The sequence below is a fragment of the Fusarium oxysporum genome, chromosome 1 (genome assembly GCF_000149955.1).
Source record: "Fusarium oxysporum f. sp. lycopersici 4287 chromosome 1, whole genome shotgun sequence".
Taxonomy (NCBI): Eukaryota; Fungi; Ascomycota; class Sordariomycetes; order Hypocreales; family Nectriaceae; genus Fusarium; species Fusarium oxysporum.
Window position 1 is genome coordinate 4,038,497 of NC_030986.1, and position 20,662 is coordinate 4,059,158.

At 49.7% G+C, this 20,662-nt stretch overlaps 6 protein-coding genes across 9 annotated transcripts; 4 read left to right on the forward strand and 2 right to left on the reverse strand.

Moving 5' to 3' along the window:
- Positions 1-1,970: 1,970 nt before the first annotated feature.
- FOXG_00772 (uncharacterized protein) lies at positions 1,971-5,246 on the forward strand. Of its 2 annotated transcripts, XM_018377354.1 has the most exons (3): positions 1,971-3,241; positions 3,319-3,533; positions 3,649-5,245. In XM_018377354.1, the coding sequence occupies exons 2-3, from the start codon at positions 3,428-3,430 to the stop codon at positions 4,986-4,988; spliced, it is 1,446 nt and encodes a 481-aa protein (XP_018233062.1). In that variant the 5' UTR covers positions 1,971-3,241; positions 3,319-3,427; the 3' UTR covers positions 4,989-5,245. The 2 variants fall into 2 exon arrangements, with proteins under 2 accessions (XP_018233062.1, XP_018233061.1); XM_018377353.1 differs by having other exon boundaries at positions 1,971-3,533; positions 3,649-5,246.
- Positions 2,371-2,487, reverse strand: FOXG_17945 (uncharacterized protein; the record flags this gene model as incomplete). The annotated part of the gene is made up of 1 exon (XM_018397967.1): positions 2,371-2,487. The coding sequence occupies one exon, from the start codon at positions 2,485-2,487 to the stop codon at positions 2,371-2,373; it is 117 nt and encodes a 38-aa protein (XP_018233063.1).
- A 323-nt stretch (positions 5,247-5,569) lies between the features above and the next one.
- FOXG_00773 (V-type proton ATPase subunit A) lies at positions 5,570-9,393 on the forward strand. The gene is made up of 5 exons (XM_018377355.1): positions 5,570-5,840; positions 5,905-5,983; positions 6,035-8,047; positions 8,100-8,279; positions 8,330-9,393. Exons 1-5 carry the CDS (start codon positions 5,712-5,714, stop codon positions 8,500-8,502), a joined length of 2,574 nt encoding a protein of 857 aa, XP_018233064.1. The 5' UTR covers positions 5,570-5,711; the 3' UTR covers positions 8,503-9,393.
- On the reverse strand, positions 8,474-12,043 carry FOXG_17946 (endoribonuclease YSH1). Its single transcript, XM_018397968.1, has 4 exons — positions 11,538-12,043; positions 11,387-11,484; positions 9,913-11,044; positions 8,474-9,856 (listed from the first exon to the last, which is right to left on the reverse strand). The coding sequence occupies exons 1-4, from the start codon at positions 11,688-11,690 to the stop codon at positions 8,741-8,743; spliced, it is 2,499 nt and encodes an 832-aa protein (XP_018233065.1). The 5' UTR covers positions 11,691-12,043; the 3' UTR covers positions 8,474-8,740.
- Positions 12,044-12,048: 5 nt separating this feature from the next.
- Positions 12,049-15,020, forward strand: FOXG_00776 (uncharacterized protein). Its single transcript, XM_018377356.1, has 2 exons — positions 12,049-13,643; positions 13,692-15,020. Exons 1-2 carry the CDS (start codon positions 12,386-12,388, stop codon positions 14,351-14,353), a joined length of 1,920 nt encoding a protein of 639 aa, XP_018233066.1. The 5' UTR covers positions 12,049-12,385; the 3' UTR covers positions 14,354-15,020.
- A 28-nt stretch (positions 15,021-15,048) lies between these two features.
- FOXG_00777 (uncharacterized protein) lies at positions 15,049-16,897 on the forward strand. Of its 3 annotated transcripts, XM_018377358.1 has the most exons (5): positions 15,049-15,229; positions 15,295-15,361; positions 15,453-15,545; positions 15,851-16,611; positions 16,660-16,897. In XM_018377358.1, the coding sequence occupies exons 2-5, from the start codon at positions 15,350-15,352 to the stop codon at positions 16,679-16,681; spliced, it is 888 nt and encodes a 295-aa protein (XP_018233068.1). In that variant the 5' UTR covers positions 15,049-15,229; positions 15,295-15,349; the 3' UTR covers positions 16,682-16,897. The 3 variants fall into 3 exon arrangements, with proteins under 3 accessions (XP_018233068.1, XP_018233067.1, XP_018233069.1); XM_018377357.1 differs by having other exon boundaries at positions 15,049-15,361; XM_018377359.1 differs by having other exon boundaries at positions 15,851-16,897.
- Positions 16,898-20,662: the final 3,765 nt, after the last annotated feature.

The window sequence follows — 20,662 nt, forward strand, 5'->3', positions numbered from 1 at the left end:
GTCCCCCTTAATGGCCGGTGTCTTTTTTTGTCTTCTCCCGTCTTCTCCCTTTTACCTTCGGTGATAGGCTCCGGGGGGGGGTGCGGCTGCGGGTACACGGCGCTTATAAGCTGTAAGTGTCCCGGCCGCGCTCCGAGTCCGCTGGCGCGGAGAGGAGATCACGTTATTACACTGTCATGATGATATATTCGTAATCAAGCACAGATCTGGAAAGTCTTGACGATGGTACCGAAATCCGATCATGATTCCGAGGACCTGCAATGGTGATGCACAAACATGTTGCACAATAATGCTATTGTGAACCTCCTTTTCTGAATGATCGCGATCTCGGTTGGCATTCAACAGGTATTCAGGGGCCTCAGTCTGGAGTGCATGTTTGATGAGGCGGTGTCTTTCCCATGTCATCTGGAGAAACAGCCGATATAGCTTAATTACACGATGTTCTGGGGGCGAGCTGAGAAATCTCATCTAGGTCAGACACTATGAGGCACGTGCAACAGCTGAATCGCATGTTGCCAGGATGCTAGTCGTACTATGGCATATCATATGGTCAGTGTGATTCAGGAACGTGGTATGTTTCTTGGCTGTCTGTGCTTAGCATTTGGGGGTTGTTCAAGGCTGTTGACATTGAGATGAGGTTTCGGGAGGGAGGATACTACGATATTAGCGTAATTGGCCTCTGTTACCACTGACAATAGGACCCCGGCTGACATGTCTGGTCCCTCGGCGGCTGGAGTCGGTGTTCGTCTCCGTGGTCGGTCTCGGCCTGGCGTGTTTAAGCTCCAGTTGGCGTCGACTAGGGCCGGAGGAAACGGGGTGCCGGTAACGACGATGCCCACCGGAGAGGGTAATGTTTACTTGAAAAGAACCCTTCTAGAGGATTTGAAATCTGGGGACCGGCATCTTTGCCGGTTCTCGAAGGAAATGCCTCTCTTTTACGTATCATTAGCATTTTTAAATTCTCTCAAATTTGTCTTCTCTGGCGGGCTCTGTCTCTCGAGACAGTTAGAGCATGAGTGCAGCGTTGTACGATTGGGGGTGGTAATAAGCCGGCGGTGCAAAGCGGGTAAGGTATCTTGAGGCAAAGATACTTTTTTCGTACCGAGGAGCATGCAGCGCCTCAAACTCTGCTGTTTTGAGACTGTCCTTGTGACCTGAGTGGCCACTGTACGCTATAGTAATGTCTTTTTTTCTTCGCGTAGGTGTCGTTCTTGGGGCTTCTAGCTTGGGGGGTCTAGAAGGAACGGATGCTTAGAAAAGGCCATTGCCGAATCGCGTTGCTGGACTCCCGACGTGGCCGACATTCTTTAGGTCACGAGGATCTCGGCGAATCTGTCAATATGTGATTTATTGTTTTCGAGATCTGGGGCTTTTTGATGCAATTCCTGTGAAACGAAGGCGGGGTTGTGTTGTTTCTATTACTCTACCCATACTCTACAGGTGCAGCCGTCCAGCCGTTGACGAAGGATGTCATTATATTACGTTTTGCTACGTTGCGTTTGGTTCTTGTTGAACTGTAAGAATCCACTGGCTGGCTCAGCAAAAAGGTTGTCTCGCATAGAGGAGGAGTACGGTTAGGTGGAAGAGCCTTGTCCGCGGACTTTACAACTTGCAACATGGAAGGCCATGTCACTTATACGAACTTGCACTATACAGCATATACGTCAAATGAATACATGAAGACGCAATGCAAGATTCTGGGGTAAGGACATGACTGCACTGTAGAAACATCTGATGGTCAGCAAGATGATGTGCAATTTGACGTGTTGTTGCCAAGACGAGATTTGACAAAATTAGCAGACGGACAAGCAAAAGCAGTTGGGGAGTTGATTTTTTCTGTTAGTCTTGGCTTCTCAGCGAGGTCGTTCTCATTACCAAATCTCGACTTGTTTCATCCAATCGAGTGGCACACCTCTTTTTTTTAGGCCGATCCGGCGTTAGCGGTTGCAGCGAAATTCTTTTCTTTGTTTGGACATTGGATTTCTGAGCGGCAACGGCTTTTGACATCTCATTACTCGCTAATAATTCATCATTGGGCGGTTCTTGATAGAATGGATGGATACTTGGTGAGCTGCGACATTCATCCTTGACTGACCGAGATTTCATGATGGATGGACACGGCATCAACTGTGACAGTCCAGGTAATGAATGACTGTGACAGACAAGCCATGGTGTCGTGTCGAATGCTCACCTGACGTCTCCAGACCCGAAAAGTCCATCCAGTCTTTGATTTCTATTACCCAATATTGTGCGATCCCGAGCTAAACAAATGCCCCGTGCATGAGTATGAGGTGCCAAACACCAACACCAACGTCCCTGGACTGGCCCCAGTGGCGCCGCTCCTTAGCTTCTTTTCTTACTTACTGTTGCTCATCGTTCGGGGTTCGCCTTGAATCTTGCCTTTCCTTTCCTTGCCCTGCTTGTCTCGTCTCGGTCTTGGGTCTTGGATCCCTTTCCCTGGCGTTTGGACCCTCCGGTCCCCGTCATGAGGTCTCCATTGAGGTCCCGTCCCTAGTTCCATTACCCATTCCTTGTCCTAGTCCTAGTCATAATAAATGGTCGTTGCACTAGACTAAACTTCATGGAGTTGCCTCGTGGAGTCGTTCGTTCGTTTATAACTATCCCCAAGCCCCCCGAGCCCTGATGCGCGAGTCGCTCTGTTTCTTCCTTTTTGATTCCAGACCATTTTGACGATAAGAAAGAATCCTCTGACCTTTAGATCTTATCTCTTGGTCATATCCTCTCCGAATATCGCAAACCATTTCGTCATCGCTTCTCGCCGCCCTCTATCGGCCTAAGCTTAACAATACAGACAGCACCATATAACAAGAAGACTCCGGATCCGGTGGCTAATAGAACGCCACTGCTATTTCGTGAATATTCTTTTTATTCAAACCTGAGATTTTTGCCAACCGTTTGGTTGGCGATCTCATTCCTACCTAGCCTACCTACCTAGTCTATTCTCACCTGACCTTTCCGTCCTCTCTCGCTGAGGTCGGCCATTGCATATCTTTATATCTTTAATTGAATGGCCCTCCCTCTTAGCCCCACGCACCACGCGGTGCCTCAGTTTGACCTTTCTGCTCTGCTCAAGGCCAAAATGTCACGCCCCGAATCTCCCAACAGCAACAGCGACAAGACTGCTCGATCGTCCTTCTCGTCTGTCCGAGAGAACGATGATGGCCTAGCCCAGACTTTCACCCGCTCAAAGATTTCCTCCTACACTCAAGGGCCGGAAGAGGTATTCGATGAATCACCCTCACCTTCCGTTGAGATTGCACAGCCGTCTTTTCAGGCTCCTCTGACGCAGCCTCACAGTCGGCTTCATGGCTTCTGGTTCCCCGCGGACAACTTTCGCGGATGGAAGCAGATCCCCATCAAGGGCAAATCCGCCAGCCGTAGCTGCGAGGATCTTCACAAGCTATCCATGACATGGAGCTCTCCAGCACCTCCCGCCGTCGCTGAGAAGGCTTCACCCAACAGCTACCAGACCGGAACCTCCCCTCTCGAGAGACTCCCCAGCGAAGTTTTGGGTACGTAAACGTGCGCGCATCGCATGCCAAAGAGTTCCTCAGCCATCAGCCATAAACCCTGCTGAACCCCGGTCCCAATTATATGACATACCTTGTACTAACTTGTCGATCACAGGTGCCATTATCGACCTTCTCGTCATCGAGATCCCTCCCAATGGCCTTACACCACGAAATGCCGACCTTATGGCTCTTCTCCTTACTTCGCGATCTATTCATGCTGCGACTCTCAACACACTCTACCGCCACATTACGATTCCTCACTCTCGTATCTTCCGAAAGTTCCTCGCAACCATCACTGAGTACCCCGCGCTCGCATCTATTGTGCGGCGACTCGACTTCAGCCACTTTAACCCCTCCACCATCTTCTCTACTGCAAGCGAGAGAGCCCAGACTCGAAACCTGACTTCCGAGACACTCTACAAATGTCTTGAGCTAACCCCATACCTGCAGGAGTTCCTGGCGCAAGAGTATATCGATGAGGATCTTGGACCTGATGTTATCAAGAAGCTCTTCTTCGAAATGCCCCGGCTCCAAGCCATCGACTTTTGCGGCTGCTCCTCTCCTTCTTTCAAGAATTCGTTCACTAGCCTCCTCCAGGCTCAGTGGCCCGATTCTTTGACTCTTACCCGTATTTCGTTCCATAAGTGCTTGAACTTGCCAGGCTCCGTCTTCGAGGCCATCCTACCCCGACTCGAACGAGCTACTCACCTCGATCTCGCTGGAACCAGAGTGACCGACAAGGCGTTGCAGAGCTTGCCTGAGACGGCAAGACTCACACACCTGAACTTGGCCAAGTGCCGAGAGTTGACCTCTGAAGTTGTTGTCAAGTTTGTTACAACTCATCCCGCGATCATCCAGACCATCACTGTCCTTAGCCTTGCTACTAATGCCAGCAGCCACCTCCTGCTGGGCAAGGCGGATGTTGATGCTATTCTTCCCCGACTGCCCCCTACCCTTCGATCGCTGAGTCTCAAGGGTAGCAGAATGGATCCTTCCCAGATTCCTCTTCTCACCCCTCTGGTCCAGCATCTGGAGGAGCTTGCCATCGGCCGAGGCCTCGATCTCCGTGACATCCACCAGCTCCTGTACCAAGCCCAGGAGTGGATTCCTCACAGTCTCCGATACCTCGATATCTCCGACCTGGACACTATCATCGGTAGTGCTAGCGCACTTCTTACCCCCGCCTCCGCCCCGCTGCAGGTTATCGAGCTCGAAGAGCGCGCATACGAGCGAGCGGCCAAGGCTAAGAAGAACCTTGAACGTGCAGGATGGACCCCCAAGGAGTTTGGCAGCCGTTACTGGCTAGTCCGCTTGAACACCGACGGAGCCTCTCTCGACAGCGGCGCCCGGTGGTGGAAGCTGGGCGCTGAGAGCTGGGGCATGAGGAAGATCCCGGTTGCGGAGGCCGATGTCGGAGGCATGTATGGCACGTTCATGTTCGGCCGAAGGCTGTAAAATGCCAATCTCCGACACCAGTTGCACGGATCTCTCTACTCTCATATCATTTTTTAATGGTGTTATGGTTTGATATTTATATGGGTAGATTTGGGTTGCATCTTGATTTGATATCCCGGCGCATAGCGGTCAAACTTAGCGATAAAAGCAAAGTCATTTTGATGGAAAAAAGCGTTCTGAAGCATGGATATGACGAAGGAAAAACGTGTAGATAATCAATAATGACTTTCATGAAATGATTAATCTTGATTGGTATAACTGTGAATGTGTATATATATGACTTGTCTGAACAAATAATCTCTGTTGCTGCCTTTCTAGTGTGATGGATGGCTGTATCTGCTTGTAAGAAGTTATACTCAGGCCCCAGCCTATCAGAATTTAGTCGCTGCACGACACAGCAATGCCGCCATTTTGAGCTGCAGCAAGATCAAAGATGACATCCTTGTCTTCAGGGAAGACGGGGACGGCGTGCCCATAGATAATATCGATACCGATAAACTATTCTTTACCTCAAATCAATCTCGCAGCTTTCCCGTGTGGCATAAAGCTTGATGTGGCGCCTGGACGACGGTGGCTGAACAAGATCACGTGGCACCCAAACCGGAACAACCAGGCGCCGTGGCAAGAACAGCCTCCTGCGACGTAACCGCGCCAAAGCGTGCCTTGCTCCTTGAATAAGCTCCAACTCCAACGACATATACAGCTTTGGTGCTCGACGGCATCATGGCTCCCAAACCGGATACCCCGTTCCGCTCTGCGGACATGAGCATGGTACAACTCTATGTCTCCAATGAAATCGGTCGCGAAGTTGTTACGGCCCTCGGCGAGCTTGGTCTCTGCCAATTCCGCGACGTAGGCAACCATCCATCAATTCTTGCATCAAGAACTGAGGCTAATCCACTGATGCATCATGCAGCTCAACGAGGATGTCAGCGCATTCCAACGCACTTTTACTCAGGAGATTCGACGACTCGACAATGTTGAGCGACAGCTGCGTACGTCATCCAAAGGGATCCACCAGAACACACGAATCTAACACATTGCAGGATACTTCTACGCTCAGATGGATAAGATCGGAATCCCGCTCCGAAAGCTGGACCTCGATGTCGAGCGACTTGCGTCACCCTCAACTTCCGAAATCGACGAGCTTGCCGAGCGAAGCCAGAAGTTGGAACAGCGAGTTTCTGCCCTGAATGAGAGCTACGAGACTTTGAAGAAGCGCGAGGGCGACTTGACCGAGTGGCGATGGGTTCTGCGTGAGGCCGGTAGCTTCTTCGACCGTGCTCACGGAAATGTCGAGGAGATCCGCGCTTCTACTGATAACGACGATGCTCCCCTTCTGTCTGACATTGAGCAAAACCAGGGTGGCCCCGATGCCGAGCGTTCTTTCTCCGGCATGAACATTGGCTTCGTCGCTGGTGTCATTGCTAGAGACAGAGTCGCCTCCTTCGAGCGTATCCTCTGGCGAACACTGCGCGGTAACCTCTACATGAACCAGTCTGAGATTCCCGAGCCCTTGATCGATCCTACCAACAACGAGGCCATCAACAAGAACGTCTTCGTTATTTTCGCTCACGGCAAGGAGATTCTCAACAAGATCCGTAAGATCTCCGAGTCCATGGGCGCTGATGTTTACAATGTCGACGAGAACAGTGATCTTCGACGTGACCAGATCCACGAGGTCAACAACCGCCTGGAGGATGTCCAGAACGTTCTACAAAACACCCAGGCCACTCTTCAGGCAGAGCTTAATCAGATCTCTCAGTCGCTGTCTGCCTGGATGGTTCTTGTCGCCAAGGAAAAGGCCGTGTATAACGCACTCAACAACTTCTCCTATGATAGCGCTCGGCGAACTCTCATTGCCGAAGCCTGGGTACCTACCAATGATCTTCCCCTGATCAGGACGACCCTTCAGGATGTTACTAACAGAGCTGGCCTCTCCGTCCCTTCTATTATCAATAAGATTCAGACCAACAAGACGCCGCCTACTTACCTTAAGACCAACAAGATCACCGAAGGTTTCCAGACCATCGTCAATGCTTATGGTACCGCCACGTACCAGGAGGTCAACCCGGCCATTCCTGTTTTTGTCACCTTCCCTTTCCTGTTCGCTGTCATGTTCGGTGATTTCGGCCATGCCATCATCATGCTTTCAGCTGCTCTCGCTATGATTTACTGGGAGAAGTCACTGAAGAAGGTCAGCTTCGAGCTGTTTGCCATGATCTTCTACGGCCGATACATTGCCCTGGTTATGGCTGTTTTCTCTGTTTTTACCGGTCTCATCTACAATGATGTCTTTTCTATGTCCATGACTCTGTTTGAGAGTGCTTGGGAGTTTAAGAAGCCCGAGAACTATACCAACACTACAAGCATCGTTGCCACTCTAAGGGAAGATGGTCACCGTTACCCCTTCGGTTTGGATTATGCATGGCACGGAAGTGAGAATGACCTCCTCTTCAGCAACAGTTTGAAGATGAAGATGAGTATCCTTCTGGGCTGGGCACACATGACCTACTCGCTCTGCTTCTCTTACATCAATGCTCGCCACTTCAAGAAGCCCATTGACATCTGGGGTAACTTCATCCCTGGCATGATCTTCTTCCAGTCCATCTTTGGCTACCTTGTTATTTGCATTGTTTACAAATGGTCTGTTGATTGGCTGGGCACTGGCCGCCAACCTCCTGGACTGCTCAACATGCTTATTTACATGTTCCTCCAGCCTGGAACTATTCCTGAGGGCGAAGAGCTTTACGCTGGACAGTCTGTTGTCCAAGTCATTCTCTTGCTCTTGGCTTTCGTCCAAGTTCCCATCCTCCTCTTCCTCAAGCCTTTCTATCTTCGATGGGAGAACAGCCGTGCTCGCGCCAAGGGTTACCGTAGCATAGGTGAAACCTCTCGAGTTAGTGCTTTGGACGGCGATGATGAAGACGCCAATGGCCACGGCAACAGCTTCGACGAAGATGGCGAGGGAGTTGCTATGATCTCTCAGAACATTAGTGAGGAGCATGAGGAGTTCGAGTTTAGTGAGGTTATGATCCACCAGGTCATTCACACAATTGGTAAGTTTATCTCAATCTACAATGGCATTGCACTTTGTTAACAAATGGCTAGAATTCTGTCTGAACTGTGTCTCTCACACTGCCTCCTACCTCCGACTTTGGGCTTTGTCTCTCGCTCATCAACAGCTGAGTATTGTGCTTTGGTCTATGACCCTTGGCCCTGCCCTCAAAATGAGCGGCGTTGTCGGTGTCATCATGATTGTTGTTTGTTTTACTATGTGGTTCTTCTTGAGTAAGCATTGCCAATCCCTTCTATCTTGATTGTTCACTAACACATCCCAGCCATTGCTATTCTCGTTTGTATGGAGGGTACCAGTGCCATGTTGCACTCCCTCCGTCTCGCTTGGGTCGAGTCGTTCTCCAAGTTCGCAGAGTTTGCGGGTTGGCCTTTTGCGCCTTTCTCGTTTAACACCCTGCTGGAAGAGTCGGAAGAGCTCAAGGATTACTTGGGTTAATTGGAAGGGTTCGCGTATAGGTTGCCTTTTTTTTTATAGCAGTAGACAGTGGTATTTTTATTGTATCATAGGTAGCATAGTGCAACATTAGAAACTCTGGGCTTTTGCCAAGTTTTCTGACTTAGAAGTCAAGCTGTCTGATAATCAGACAGAATGCCCACATAATTCCCAGCCCTTATAACAATAGAATCAAGCCTTGTTGTACATGTCCGTGAACGTTTCTGGAGCTAAATCCTTGTTATCCCCAAAGAGGTGCCGTCACCTCGACAGCTCTCTCCACCACTGCCCTCACCCTGTCTGCAAAAACCTTATTGTTAGACTCAACCTCGAGGTCTTCCAACCAAACCGTGGCATTCATCCTATCCACCTTGATTGACACTCCTGGCACAGGAATACCAATCTTGTGCAGCCTGTCAATCTCCTTCTGTTGTCTCTCCTGGAGTTGTGTATCCTCACCATCCCCCTCTGTCTTCATGGCATCATCGGCCTCGTCCTTCTTGATCTTCTCTTCGGTGTCCTCCACGGCTGGTAGTTTGGGGATCGTGACTGGGGCAACGTTGTCTTGACCGAACTGAGCTTCGAGGAACCAAAGAAGACGCTCAAGGCGCTCCTCTGGGGAAGCAGAGTGGTGAGGGTTCACATCGGGTAGCTCGTGCGAGTGTGAGTGCTTAGCGGAGGAGCGCTTGACAGCAGCAGGAGAACTCTCCACGGAGAAGAGAACAGCCATGACGGAGTCGGCGATGCCGTCGTTGAGCATATTGCCCTCCCACTCAAGCTCAACCTCACCGTTTGTGCGGTATCGGACTGAGACACATCCCATGACGAGGTAAGCTGCAACGAGGCTAGCAACCTCTTCATCAGCATCCTCCTGCTTCATTTCCTCGCCATCCGTGATCATATGATCGCCATGTCCATTGCTTTGACCATTCTTTCCACGGCGCATCTCGGGGAGTTCTTCGATGTTGCCAAACGTGCCCTCGAGGGCCCACTTGACGAGGTCGACACCTGCAGCACTGAGGGTCAGACGCTGCTTGCAGGTGATGGTGGTTGTGTTTAGGCCTGCGTACTCGCGGAGATCCTCGGGCGCCATGAGAGAAAGCTTGAAGTCGTTCTGGACGAGCACGCCAGTAACGAGAGGAGGTGCAGCACTTTGATCAGGATGAATGCTCTGAGGAGGCTGGACCGACGCAAGTTTTCCAACAACCTTGGCAGTCTTGTCGGCTTTGAAGGGGATACGAAGCTCTTCACAGTTGCGGGGTGAGTAGACTTTGACCTTTGCAGTTTTGTTTGCGTTGAGGGAGAGGAGTTTGGATTTGAGACGCATCATGTTGTGCTGTTCGCCATGAACAAGAATCTATCACAAACGTTAGCATACTGTTTGGTGATGAAGGAGAGAGGAGGCAGACGTACAACGACAGGAGCTGCAACTTCTTCGATAAATTCACGGTTCTCAACGCCATCGACGTGAGCCGCGAAAGAGTATTCCTGGACACTACACCTTCGAGGAATGAGGACTTTCTCGCCATCTCCTCCGGGCAGTCGACGAGCGCCCGCCATACTACGAGTCATAACTGCCTGGATCTGATCAGGTTCTTGCATGATCTGCTTAGCCATTGTGCCTTCGACGCTGTAACCCGTGATGATCACACCATTCTTCTCGCTGGGCGCCCACCGTTCTAGTAGCTCACGACTGACACCATTCTGAAGCATACCAGGACTGGCAAGCATAACACAACCGCCAACATCGTCGAACCTGTCCAAGTTCTTGAGAGAGCGGATGTACTTAAAGTCCCACGGTCCACCCTTACCAGCTCCATCGCCAGACGCCTCTGCCTCGGCCATTCGCTCACGGAACAAGCGTTTGATATTGTCGTTCATGGCACCAACGTAGGTCTGGTAGATGAGCATACACTTCCTGGCAAGGTTGCTGGCATAGTAGATGGGGTACTTCTGGAAGTCAGCATGCTTGCCCCAGTACTCGTCGAGAATCAAGAGTAGCTCCTGAGCTCGTCCGAGGGCAAAGACTGGCATGAGGACACGGCCGCCTCGGTTGAGGATACTTGTGATGGACTTCATAAGGGCCTGTTCTCTCTCGAGGCGAGGGACATGAGAAGCAATGCCGTAGGTGGATTCGGTGATAAGAACGTCAATCTTGACGCCCTTAGGAACCTCTGCTGAGACCAAATGTCGATCTTGTTCGCGAGAGTAGTCACCTGTGAAGAAGATGTTGAGGCCAGCAATCTCGATAAGGAACATGGCAGCACCAAGAACATGGCCGGCAGGGTAAGGGGTGATTCTGATGGAGGAGATAGTATGAGTTGTGTGGTAGTCGATGGCCTCGATCTGAGGAAATGTGTTTAGATGGTCTTGCTCAGTATACACTGGCTGTGTAGTAGGATTGGATGAAGTATTGCCCACTCGAACACTGTCCTGAATAAGCCACTTGTAGATGGCCTTTGTGGGATGGGTCATAAAGACACGACCCCTGAAGTTCGTCTTTGCGAGAACATATGGTAACGATGCTGCATGGTCGATGTGAAAACTATGGCTGATTAGCTGGAATCCTCTGATGGCATCTGGCTATCTAGAGATGATATTGGCGACTGGCGATTCAGGACAGGACGGCATCACAAGGACGAACAGCAAGGGCGTAAGGTAAGGGAAACGGGCAAACTGTATTGTATTGATCTGGCATACAAGAAAGCAAAGTCGTGGATGTCGTCATCACGCGAGCACGGTACAGGCCGCGATAGCACAACGCAATACGAGGCGGTTCTGTACCATCCGATCTATCACATCACATAATATCAAAACACAAAGTCGTCCCTCGCCCTGTCCAGCCTATGTACGTCGTTGCGGGAGTGGAAAGAAGGGGGTCGCTTACTGGCTGATGAGAAGCACGTCGACAGTGCTAAGATCGAAATCGTCGTAGAAGGGCAGTGCAGCGAGTCCATCGTATGCGGGATGTTGGCCGGCATCAAGCTGATAAAGGGCATTAGACAAGTATGCGGATAGACTTATCGACCTATTCTTACCATGACCGTCTTTCCCTTGTATTGAATAATATGACATGACCTTCCCACTTCGTTTCCTCCTCCCAGGCAAAGAAACATAAGTTCATCTGAAGGATCTACTGGCTCTTCCGCCGCAGCCGCGTTCATGGCAGAAGCCTTTCGTTTGGATGCCATTGTTGTAGATCCGCCGAGCTATGGTCCAGCTCACATTCGACGTCGAGGTTCTATATAGATTATTAGTAGAAGCAGCCTTGGGCCACAAGCTCTCCGATAGAAGGCTGCTGTTCACAGCTAATGACAGCAACTGGCCGCAGGGATAACAAAGAGATCAGATCACTATATCAATTAATGAATGGATGAATGAAATAGGCGGGCAGCACGGGCAAAAACGAGGCAGACGCGTTTCTTTGAACAATGAACGGATAAAAGCCGGCTTTTAGTTGACGGGAGCTTGCTTTAGGTGGTGGCTTTCTCAAGGACGGCTACGTACGTATTTTACGGGAGGAGGCTCTGCGCACGTGACGTTAAAACTACGCGACCTCCGTTTTACAGGCGAAGCTGCCTCCTTCATAGCCAACCCCCAGCGAGCTAACACCTTCGCCCAACGACGATATCCAGCGCCTCCATCTCGAAACGAAGTTTGAGCGCTTTCTGATAGCGGATCTCTCACCTGCCGAACATTTTTACAGCTTTTCCGAGTGCCCCGCCGAGATTAAGCGCGTCGGATGGGAGGCGTCGCGATTGATTTGACAGGCTCATCTGCCTGCTGAGCTAACACACTCAACTCACGCATTTCTTCCAACTTTCTTTATCCTCGACCGGGGCTCGCCTCTCGACCGACAAAGCAATCACGAACAGGAAAACTCATCATGGCTCAACCTCAGCCTCAGACGCAGGTGCAGGTGCCGCCTCGCGCATTCTCTCCACCGCAGCATTCACCCTCGCCTGCCGCGTCGCAGTCCAGCTTCGCCCTCCCACCGCAGAAACGAGCTCGAACCGACGGACCATCCTCGCAACCCGAATCGCCATATGCTACATCCCCTTACGCCGCGAGTCCAGGCGCTACAGCTACGCCGCCTGCTGGGGCTGGATCTCCTGCGTTTGCGCAAAGCCCTGCTCTGCCACAACCGTATGCCACACCCTACACCAACGGGCACACAACGCCTGGCCTTAATCTCCCTGACGTACGACCGAATTCAACACCTCCGATTCAGCAGACCCAGCAGCTACAGCAGCCTATACCTCAATATACTAATGCCACAATGACACCTGTTCCTGTACCTACTCCTGGTCAGCTAATGACCCCAACTCCTGGCCCCGGAGTCATGGGGCCTCCGCAGAGGCCAGCAGAGCGGCCAACCAAGGATTACGAATACGATGTGACAGATTCACTTGCTGGTACTGGCATCGATCTTCGAGCTGAGGAACAGTATATGAACGACCTCTACGCGACCGGTTTCGACGAAGCGCGGACGGGCTTTGCCCACCAGCCACCGGGGCCAAAGTCGAGCTTCTACGGTGCCGGGCCCGCAAACCAGCCTGCCCAGTCTGTTCCGGATCAACCACAGGATCAGTTTGCTGCACAGCAAGCAGAGAGGGCTTGGTCAGAGTCGTCGATGCGACTTGCACTTCAGCGGACACAGGAGATAAGTGATCCTTTTTTGCTGGTCGCCTTGCTGCATCGACGTGCGGATAAGATCGCACGAGAACATCACCTGGCGCTGAACTTGGATCTGAAGAACAACAGTCAAACCATGGGAAAGATGAGGCTCCCGGAACAATTTCCTGCGCCAAAGGTGACTGTTAAAGTGACTCCAGGCCCAGACTCGACCATGGTTCATACAACCGGCTCATACATTCCACACGATGCTTTTCTAGTTGATCAGTTGGCATTGATGTCTATTGCCACAAAGCAGCGACTCCGAGAATTAGTGGAAGATGCACATGTAGTGGCAACGAATAGGCAAAGGACATCTCATGGCGATATACCTGAGGAATGGACTCCAGCGGCAGCTCCCATGAATGCTGAGCCTCTGGAGCCCATTGAGAAGCCAGCGGATGCAGTCAACGGTGTCGATGGGACCCATGTGGAGAGTGCGAACGGGGATAGCACGAATCCATTGAAGCGTAAGTTGAACCGGCGGTACGTATTCAGTTTTTACTCACACTCTACAGGCTCCAGCGATGCAGCTGGATTGACCAACGGCGCGCCTCCAGTCAAGCTGCCTAAAGTGTCGTCGTATATGACAACGACGATGCGGGACCTTGCTAGACAGGAGCGTGACTGGGAAGAGGCACGACTCCGCAAGCGTCAAAAACGCAAGGATGGTATACCAGACTCGGGAGCCACGACATCGCGTGCTGGTAGCGTGGCGCCTGGCACTCCTGGTGCTGTAGCGCCAGAAGCTCCAAAAGCAATGACGAAGAAGGAGATGAAGAAGAACCAGCAGATGAAGGCTGCTGAGATTGACAGTCATCAGAGCCAAAACACCACGAGTAGCCTCTTTGCTGGCTTCGGAGGTAAGAGTGGACTGTTCGGTAAAAAGAAGGCTGGCAAGACATACGACTGGATGACTCGAGGCAGCGGTACCAGTACGCCGACCAGAAACGCTCCGGGTGCCGGAAAAGGGCCCGGAGGGCTAGGAGCGGCGCCGGCACCTGCAAACATGGCCATGACTACCGAGGGCCGCAACCGACTTGGCACATGGAGAGAGGATAAAGAAAAGGGGCGAAATATCCAGCTTCGCGATTGGGTTTCAGTATTAGAAAGGGATGGAAGAGAAGGCAAGGCGCTTCAAAAAGCATACCTTTATCTGGACGCATCGAACCCCAAATAAGCACAGCACATCACAACATACTATAACTATCAAAATACGGCGAGGTAATGGGATAGGGAAGATGTGAGATGAGATTTCGTGACACACGGCCAGGGCTAGGGATGATCAGCTAGTGGAAGAAGATACCCTGCGCAGCGTGCATGGCTTGATATTACTTAGCACGGCGTTTTATGTTTTTTCTTACTAAAGGCATGACTTGGGGAAAGGCAGCCCTTTTTTATTTGGCATGCACTACAGGAAATCGAATGGGAGAGGAGAGACTTTGATGGCATGAAGGATGGGGATTCTTTTGAGACTGAGGGAATTCGACAATGCTGTTTAGGCGTACACCATAGGAACATGGGTGCGCCATGTATTTCTTAGGCCTTTCTTTCAGCCATTTTCACCCTACTTTTCTGAAGCTTGGAGCTCGGCGAAAAGGGCTATAGTTTGGGGAGAGAAGTGAAGGGACAAAAGTCTTCTAGGGAGAGATGAAAGAATAGACCCCTTATGAACTTGGCCTGACCCAACCTGAACTTGAACTTTAAGTTGATCTCGTGATGAGTATTTTGTTGGTGTTGGGTGACGGAAACATTCCTATGTTGAATCAAGGGAGAAATGGCTCTTTGACCTTTGCGATAGATAAGGTACCTTAGTGAGAGTCAATTACAAATGCTTCGTCTGTCTGATGTGCTTAGAAAAGTGGGACTATCAACTATTGCGGAATCGCCATTTCCCCTCCCTTCATAATCAACAATCGAAAAGAGTCGATTCTTTTTGTCTCTACAATTTAATTGATTCCTTAAAAGGGTCCAGATCGACCTGTCGCAAAGAAACATAGACAACGCCACATTCTGTTGAGTTCAAGACAAACCCACCCTCACCTCAAGGCTCCAAGTACTTCCCCATTCAGTCACAGCCACAAGGGAGAATGGGAGACTAATTAAGCACCCAATAACTAGATCTCATACCCGTTCGGGAGGATTCGTGCTCTCGGCGATACGGGAGGCGATCATCATGGCAATCGCGGTTGGTTCCCAGAGTTCCTCGCTCTAGTCTTGCTCTATTGAGAGATCCCTTGCTTCAAGCCGGTATGGACTATCTAACGGTATGGGCCTAGGCAATCGGCCAGATCTGCTCAACGGCGTCGATCAAGGGTAATCTGGAACAGTGTGTCAAGTTGGTGGCGAGTGCGGCGCGGGGTCAAGCAAAAGTGAGTTGAATCTTGTTGGATCTTGTTGGGCATGGACGAGTGTCTAGCCTCGAGGAATCTCTACATCCCTCGATCGAGATGGAGACTAGCGATTCGACTTGTCAGTTGTCGTAAGGAGACACATGATCTGGATTCGAGGGGGTCAGTCGGTTCGTGGAACCGTGAGACATGATCAAGGGCCCAAGCTGTAAGACCTCTTTACGTCGGTTGGGAATATGTCTCATCGTATACCCGAAACGGCGATACTTCTCTTCGGGTGGCTTTTGATCTTGCGCACACGGTATACTTACATGCAGCGATGCTAGGTACTCTTCCTCCCTGAGGCTTCAGACTATATCGCCCCAGATGGACAGACATCACTGCAACTTGCAGAGCCACAGTCGACGTCCCCCTTCGTAAAGGGTCTCCAGGAGGCAGCTCGTGAGCACAACGTCGCTATCCATGTGGGTATTCACCATCGTGAAGAGGGACAAGACCAATCAAAGAGGATTCTCAACCGCGCGTTGTATATCACTGCCAACGGAGACATCAACGATGCAACAACATATGATAAGCTCCATGTGTTTGACTATGGTGGTCTAAAGGAGAGTGCAACAGTGCAGCCTGGAACAAGCCTTACAGCACCGTTTGACTCCCCCATAGGCCGTATCGGAAGCCTCATCTGCTTTGACTTGCGATTCCCTGAGGCAGGATTAGCACTCGCACAGCCAGGACCTCACAGCGCATGGAAGAACAAGCCAGCGCAGATCATCACATACCCAAGTGCATTCACCCTTCGAACAGGTGCAGCACATTGGGAGACTCTTCTCCGAGCCAGGGCCATTGAGACACAGAGCTATGTCATTGCAGCAGCACAAGTTGGAAGACATAACGAGAAGCGAGCTAGTTGGGGACAGAGTATTGTTGCTGATCCATGGGGGAATGTAGTCCTGAAGTTGAAGGGCGTGAAAGAGGGAGAGCCTCAGGGGACTGCTGAGGATGGCGCGGAGGGTGGAATTGGGTTTGTTGATATCGACCTTGCGCATTTGGAGAAGGTTAGGAGGGAGATGCCTCTTCAGAGGCGAAGGTGAGTTGATTCGCCATTTGTGGGTTCTACCTATGCTAATAGTTGCAGTGATGTTTACCCTGAGCTGTAACCAAGACAGGTAGACTATATTAGATTTATAACAGCATAGAGAACGTAATCGATACAGAGCCATAACCAGTCAGTAGGTGAAAATGCGAAGCCTCTCTGCGGTCATTTGCCCAAGTGCCGGGCTGTTGGAAAGTGTTCTCTACAAAATGATATGGATACAGACCTACTACTATCGTCTGATGCTAAAGAGCCGCAATCAAGATACGACTTAGCCCATGAAGCATTATTATGCTAAGTGATGTTCCATATGCACAAATTTCAAGTGACTGCTTCTCAAATGTTATAAGTTCTTTACAGCCAATGCAAATTATGTTTTGTGATAATATGAACATTAAATGCTGACAACATGAGCACTGCAATCTCTCCAACTTGCCCACTGAATCAGGCCATACGCAGAAACACTTAACCGAAGATTTAATCTGATTCTTTGGAATACCTTAATCAAACCGTTTTGAACCCTGAGAGCCTGAAGTGAGACAAGTATATTAAGATTTCCAACCGGTCGACCATTGCGGTTTAGCATGCGAGGAGCATCTGTCATTGCCACCTGAGGCTCAAGCGATATCATCATCCCTTGAGGCTTGAGGCTTGGACCCTTCTAGAGTACGGCCCTCGCCGAAGGCACGGGGAATCACATCCCCAGCTCATGGCCATGACCAAAGCCAAAGCCAAACCAAAGCTCAGCCCCGTCAGAATCAGGACCGACAGAATGGATCGGTACTGCACTGTACATCAATAAGTCCCGGGTGGCTGGGACGGCAAGCAAGGGTATCTGGTTCCGAGAGACACATGACCATATCCGTGCTGTTGACCTGGCAGAGACGAACTGTCTAGGCGAACGGTTAGAAGAACAAGGGTTGAGAAGAAGACAGGCTGAAATAAACGCCCAGTTGCAGGAACCATTTTGTTTAGACTTTTCTTCTTTCGTCAGACATGGATTGTATAGCATGGGTAAGGATATAGCATGGATATGGGTTTGTTTGAACAGTAACGCGAGAAGAAGACAAAAACAATGCCGAGATGACGATCTGTCAACTTTGGCCATGTCCACTTCTGGGGATACTGTGGCCTCGGTTCAACATGTCTCCATAGAAGCAGAAAAGAAGTTTTCTCTTTCATCTTCTTGCACGAGCCCCCTTTCGCTACTGACATGTACAGTAGGTACTAGGCAACTTGCCAGCAGCTCCCCGGATGGAGAATATCATGGTCTCAGCTTTTGGTGTTTGCGCTTAGTGCTGCGACGTTGCAGCCTGGTCTTCGATGTTACCAAGTTGCTGGGTTCGGTAGAGAGAAAGCAAAAATTTTTCTCGGTCTTCAGCCTCGTTGTGAAACGGTTGTTTTTGTTTTTGCTGCGTGTTGGGTTTGGAGAAGGTATATCGGGGCGGTATTCGCTGAGGATGATACGCGCTAGAAAGCAGGGCAAGGCAGATTTGTTCTATATTATTTGTAACTATAGGTAGGTGTCTTACATCATGTTTGCCTGGCTAATACTATTGAACTTAAGATATTGAAGTGGCTGTCTTAGTATCCGATGCGGTTGTGACGGAAGCATATGCCGAGTGATAGTATTTGGGTAGACCATCACGACCATTAACTCGATCTTGTCTTTGATTAGGACTAGTTTTTATCGTATTGTATCCCTAGTCCTTTTTTTTTATTTTTTTTATTTTTTTTTTATTTTTTTTTTAGTTACTGAATTTTCTTCTTTCCGCCCTTGACCTTTGAGGTTCAATAATACAGCCTCATCCTTTCCAAAGTCGCAGAAGAAACAAACCTAGACAAACGCTTTGATGTGTCCACTTGATTGACACCATCACCGAGCATGAGGTCAGGGTGCTATGAATATGGATACTGTGTGTGTTAGGGACACACCTCCTTGACCCCCTGTCCCTTCTCCTGTCCCTGCTCCTGCTCCTTCCTTGTCGTTATTCCATGTCCATGCAAGATTCCCGTCTCGCCTCTTTGATTAATCAATATGCACAGTAGGTGCTTCCATTTTTCTTTCCTTCCTTTTCCCTTCTCGTATTTTTCCTTCGTCTCACACCCTCCTCCCCCTTCCCTTGTACCTTCCTTTCGCTTCTGCTTCTTCTTTCTGCACCTGCCTTAAGAAATCGCATTCTCCACCTCACCTTCCCAACGCTTCGGTCCCGGGAGCCAGGCTGCATTAGCCCGGTTTCACCATGACCAAGACGGCAAAGGCTCATGTACAATCGGTACGTACCGGTACCAGACGCAGACTTGGGATGAGAAGGTTCTGTACCCCAGCCTAAAGGAGGAAGCTGTCAATGTCATCTTGCATTAGCCTATTTATCATTTTCAGGGGTTAATCGACTTAGACTCAATTCTTTTTTAGCATCTCTAGCTGAGTTGTTTAGTCAGTGAGTTAGGTAGCTCACTCATTATTCACGGCGTAGACTAAGAAAAGAAAGAAAGAAAGAAGAAATAACGTCTTCTCTTGTCTTTGCTTCTGGTGTCGGTCTGGAATATTCTTTCTTTTTTTACTGAGCGAATCTGTTTTATCGTTTGTCTCTTTTCTCATTATGACGCCTCATGCATCCACTTTATGCAAGGTATCGTAATTAACCTTTTTGTCTCGTCTCGTCTTGTTGGGTTGGATTGGGTTGGATTGGGTTGGGTTGGGTTGGGTTGGGTTGGTTCGTAATTGTTTAGTTTATCCATTAATGGCTGTTGGCTTTGTTCTCTCATTCATCATCATTGCTTCTTCTGAGCCAAACAGTACATACAATACCTGATTGTTTTCTCTCTTGAGATCTGATCTGTTACTCTGTTTCAGTTCATATTCAAACGCAAACTTTTCTATTCTCGTAGTCAACCAACCTCGCAAACAAACTGTCGATCCAATCCAACCAATCGAGACTCTTATCTCACGAATTGCTTCTTTTGTTGTCTCGTCGCGACTCGTATCTGTACCCCGGCCACCGACGTCTCTTTTTTTTCCAATTAGTTACCGAGACAAGACATCGATTGATTGTTTGACAAGTACTGCATGTGTTGTGAGACGGGTTCTTGACTTTAAGGTACGGATACTGTACGTGGAACGAATCAGCCTCGGCTGGTAATCTTCTGCTTCTGCTTGTGTCACCGAGCGCGAGTCTTTGGTTGAACCTGTGAGATTCTTACTGAATGTAGTGAGTGGCATGTTAATCAGTCTCTATTAGCCCATCTTTGAATCTGGACCTGTCTCTCATCGCGTGATGCCTGCTCTACCTTATCCTTTCAGATCTTGTCGTTGTATTCGTTTTCGCTTCTGAGGGCAACCAACAAATATCACCTGAGACTTGGCCACAAACATTTGCTCTACTCTTACGGTTATGAAGCGGGCGACATTCAAACGCCTCCAGGGCAAGGATCTCTATTACCAAAAACTTAGCCCGCCATCCAACAACTCTTTTCCCTCTGATTATGACGAAATACTTTATTCTCCCTCTAATTCTTGACTCTGTTGCTTTGACTTTCCAAGCGCCGGAATCAGCCATCCGTAGTCCTCCCATGGTCATCATAGCTGAATCATTGTGTGTCAAGGCCCCCCCTGAAAGTCAATTAACGAGCTACCATTCATTGCCCAAGCGCCAAAACCAAGGTCGGACCTTGTGTCGACTGTGAAAAAGTATGTATTTTTGGGTGGGAATTCTCAGGACCTGTTAGGCAACATTTTACTGACTCGTCTCTGTCGTAAATGTCAATGCCGGCCCCTTGTTGTCATAATCTCGCACGAGGCGCGTTTATGCTAAATTGCCTACGGTCGGGTACTAGAGTATTATTGACCCAACAACGATGCTTCAACCTTGTAGCACTTACAGTGACATCCAATCCATTAATTACATTTTAATTAACGTGTTAATTACACATTTTACTCTCCTTCCCGATAGACCACTTTGGTACAACTCTAGGCTGGGCTGTCTCTTCGTATTCAACCCATTCTCTAGACTCTAGAGTATTGGCCATTCATTCCCTACCTTAC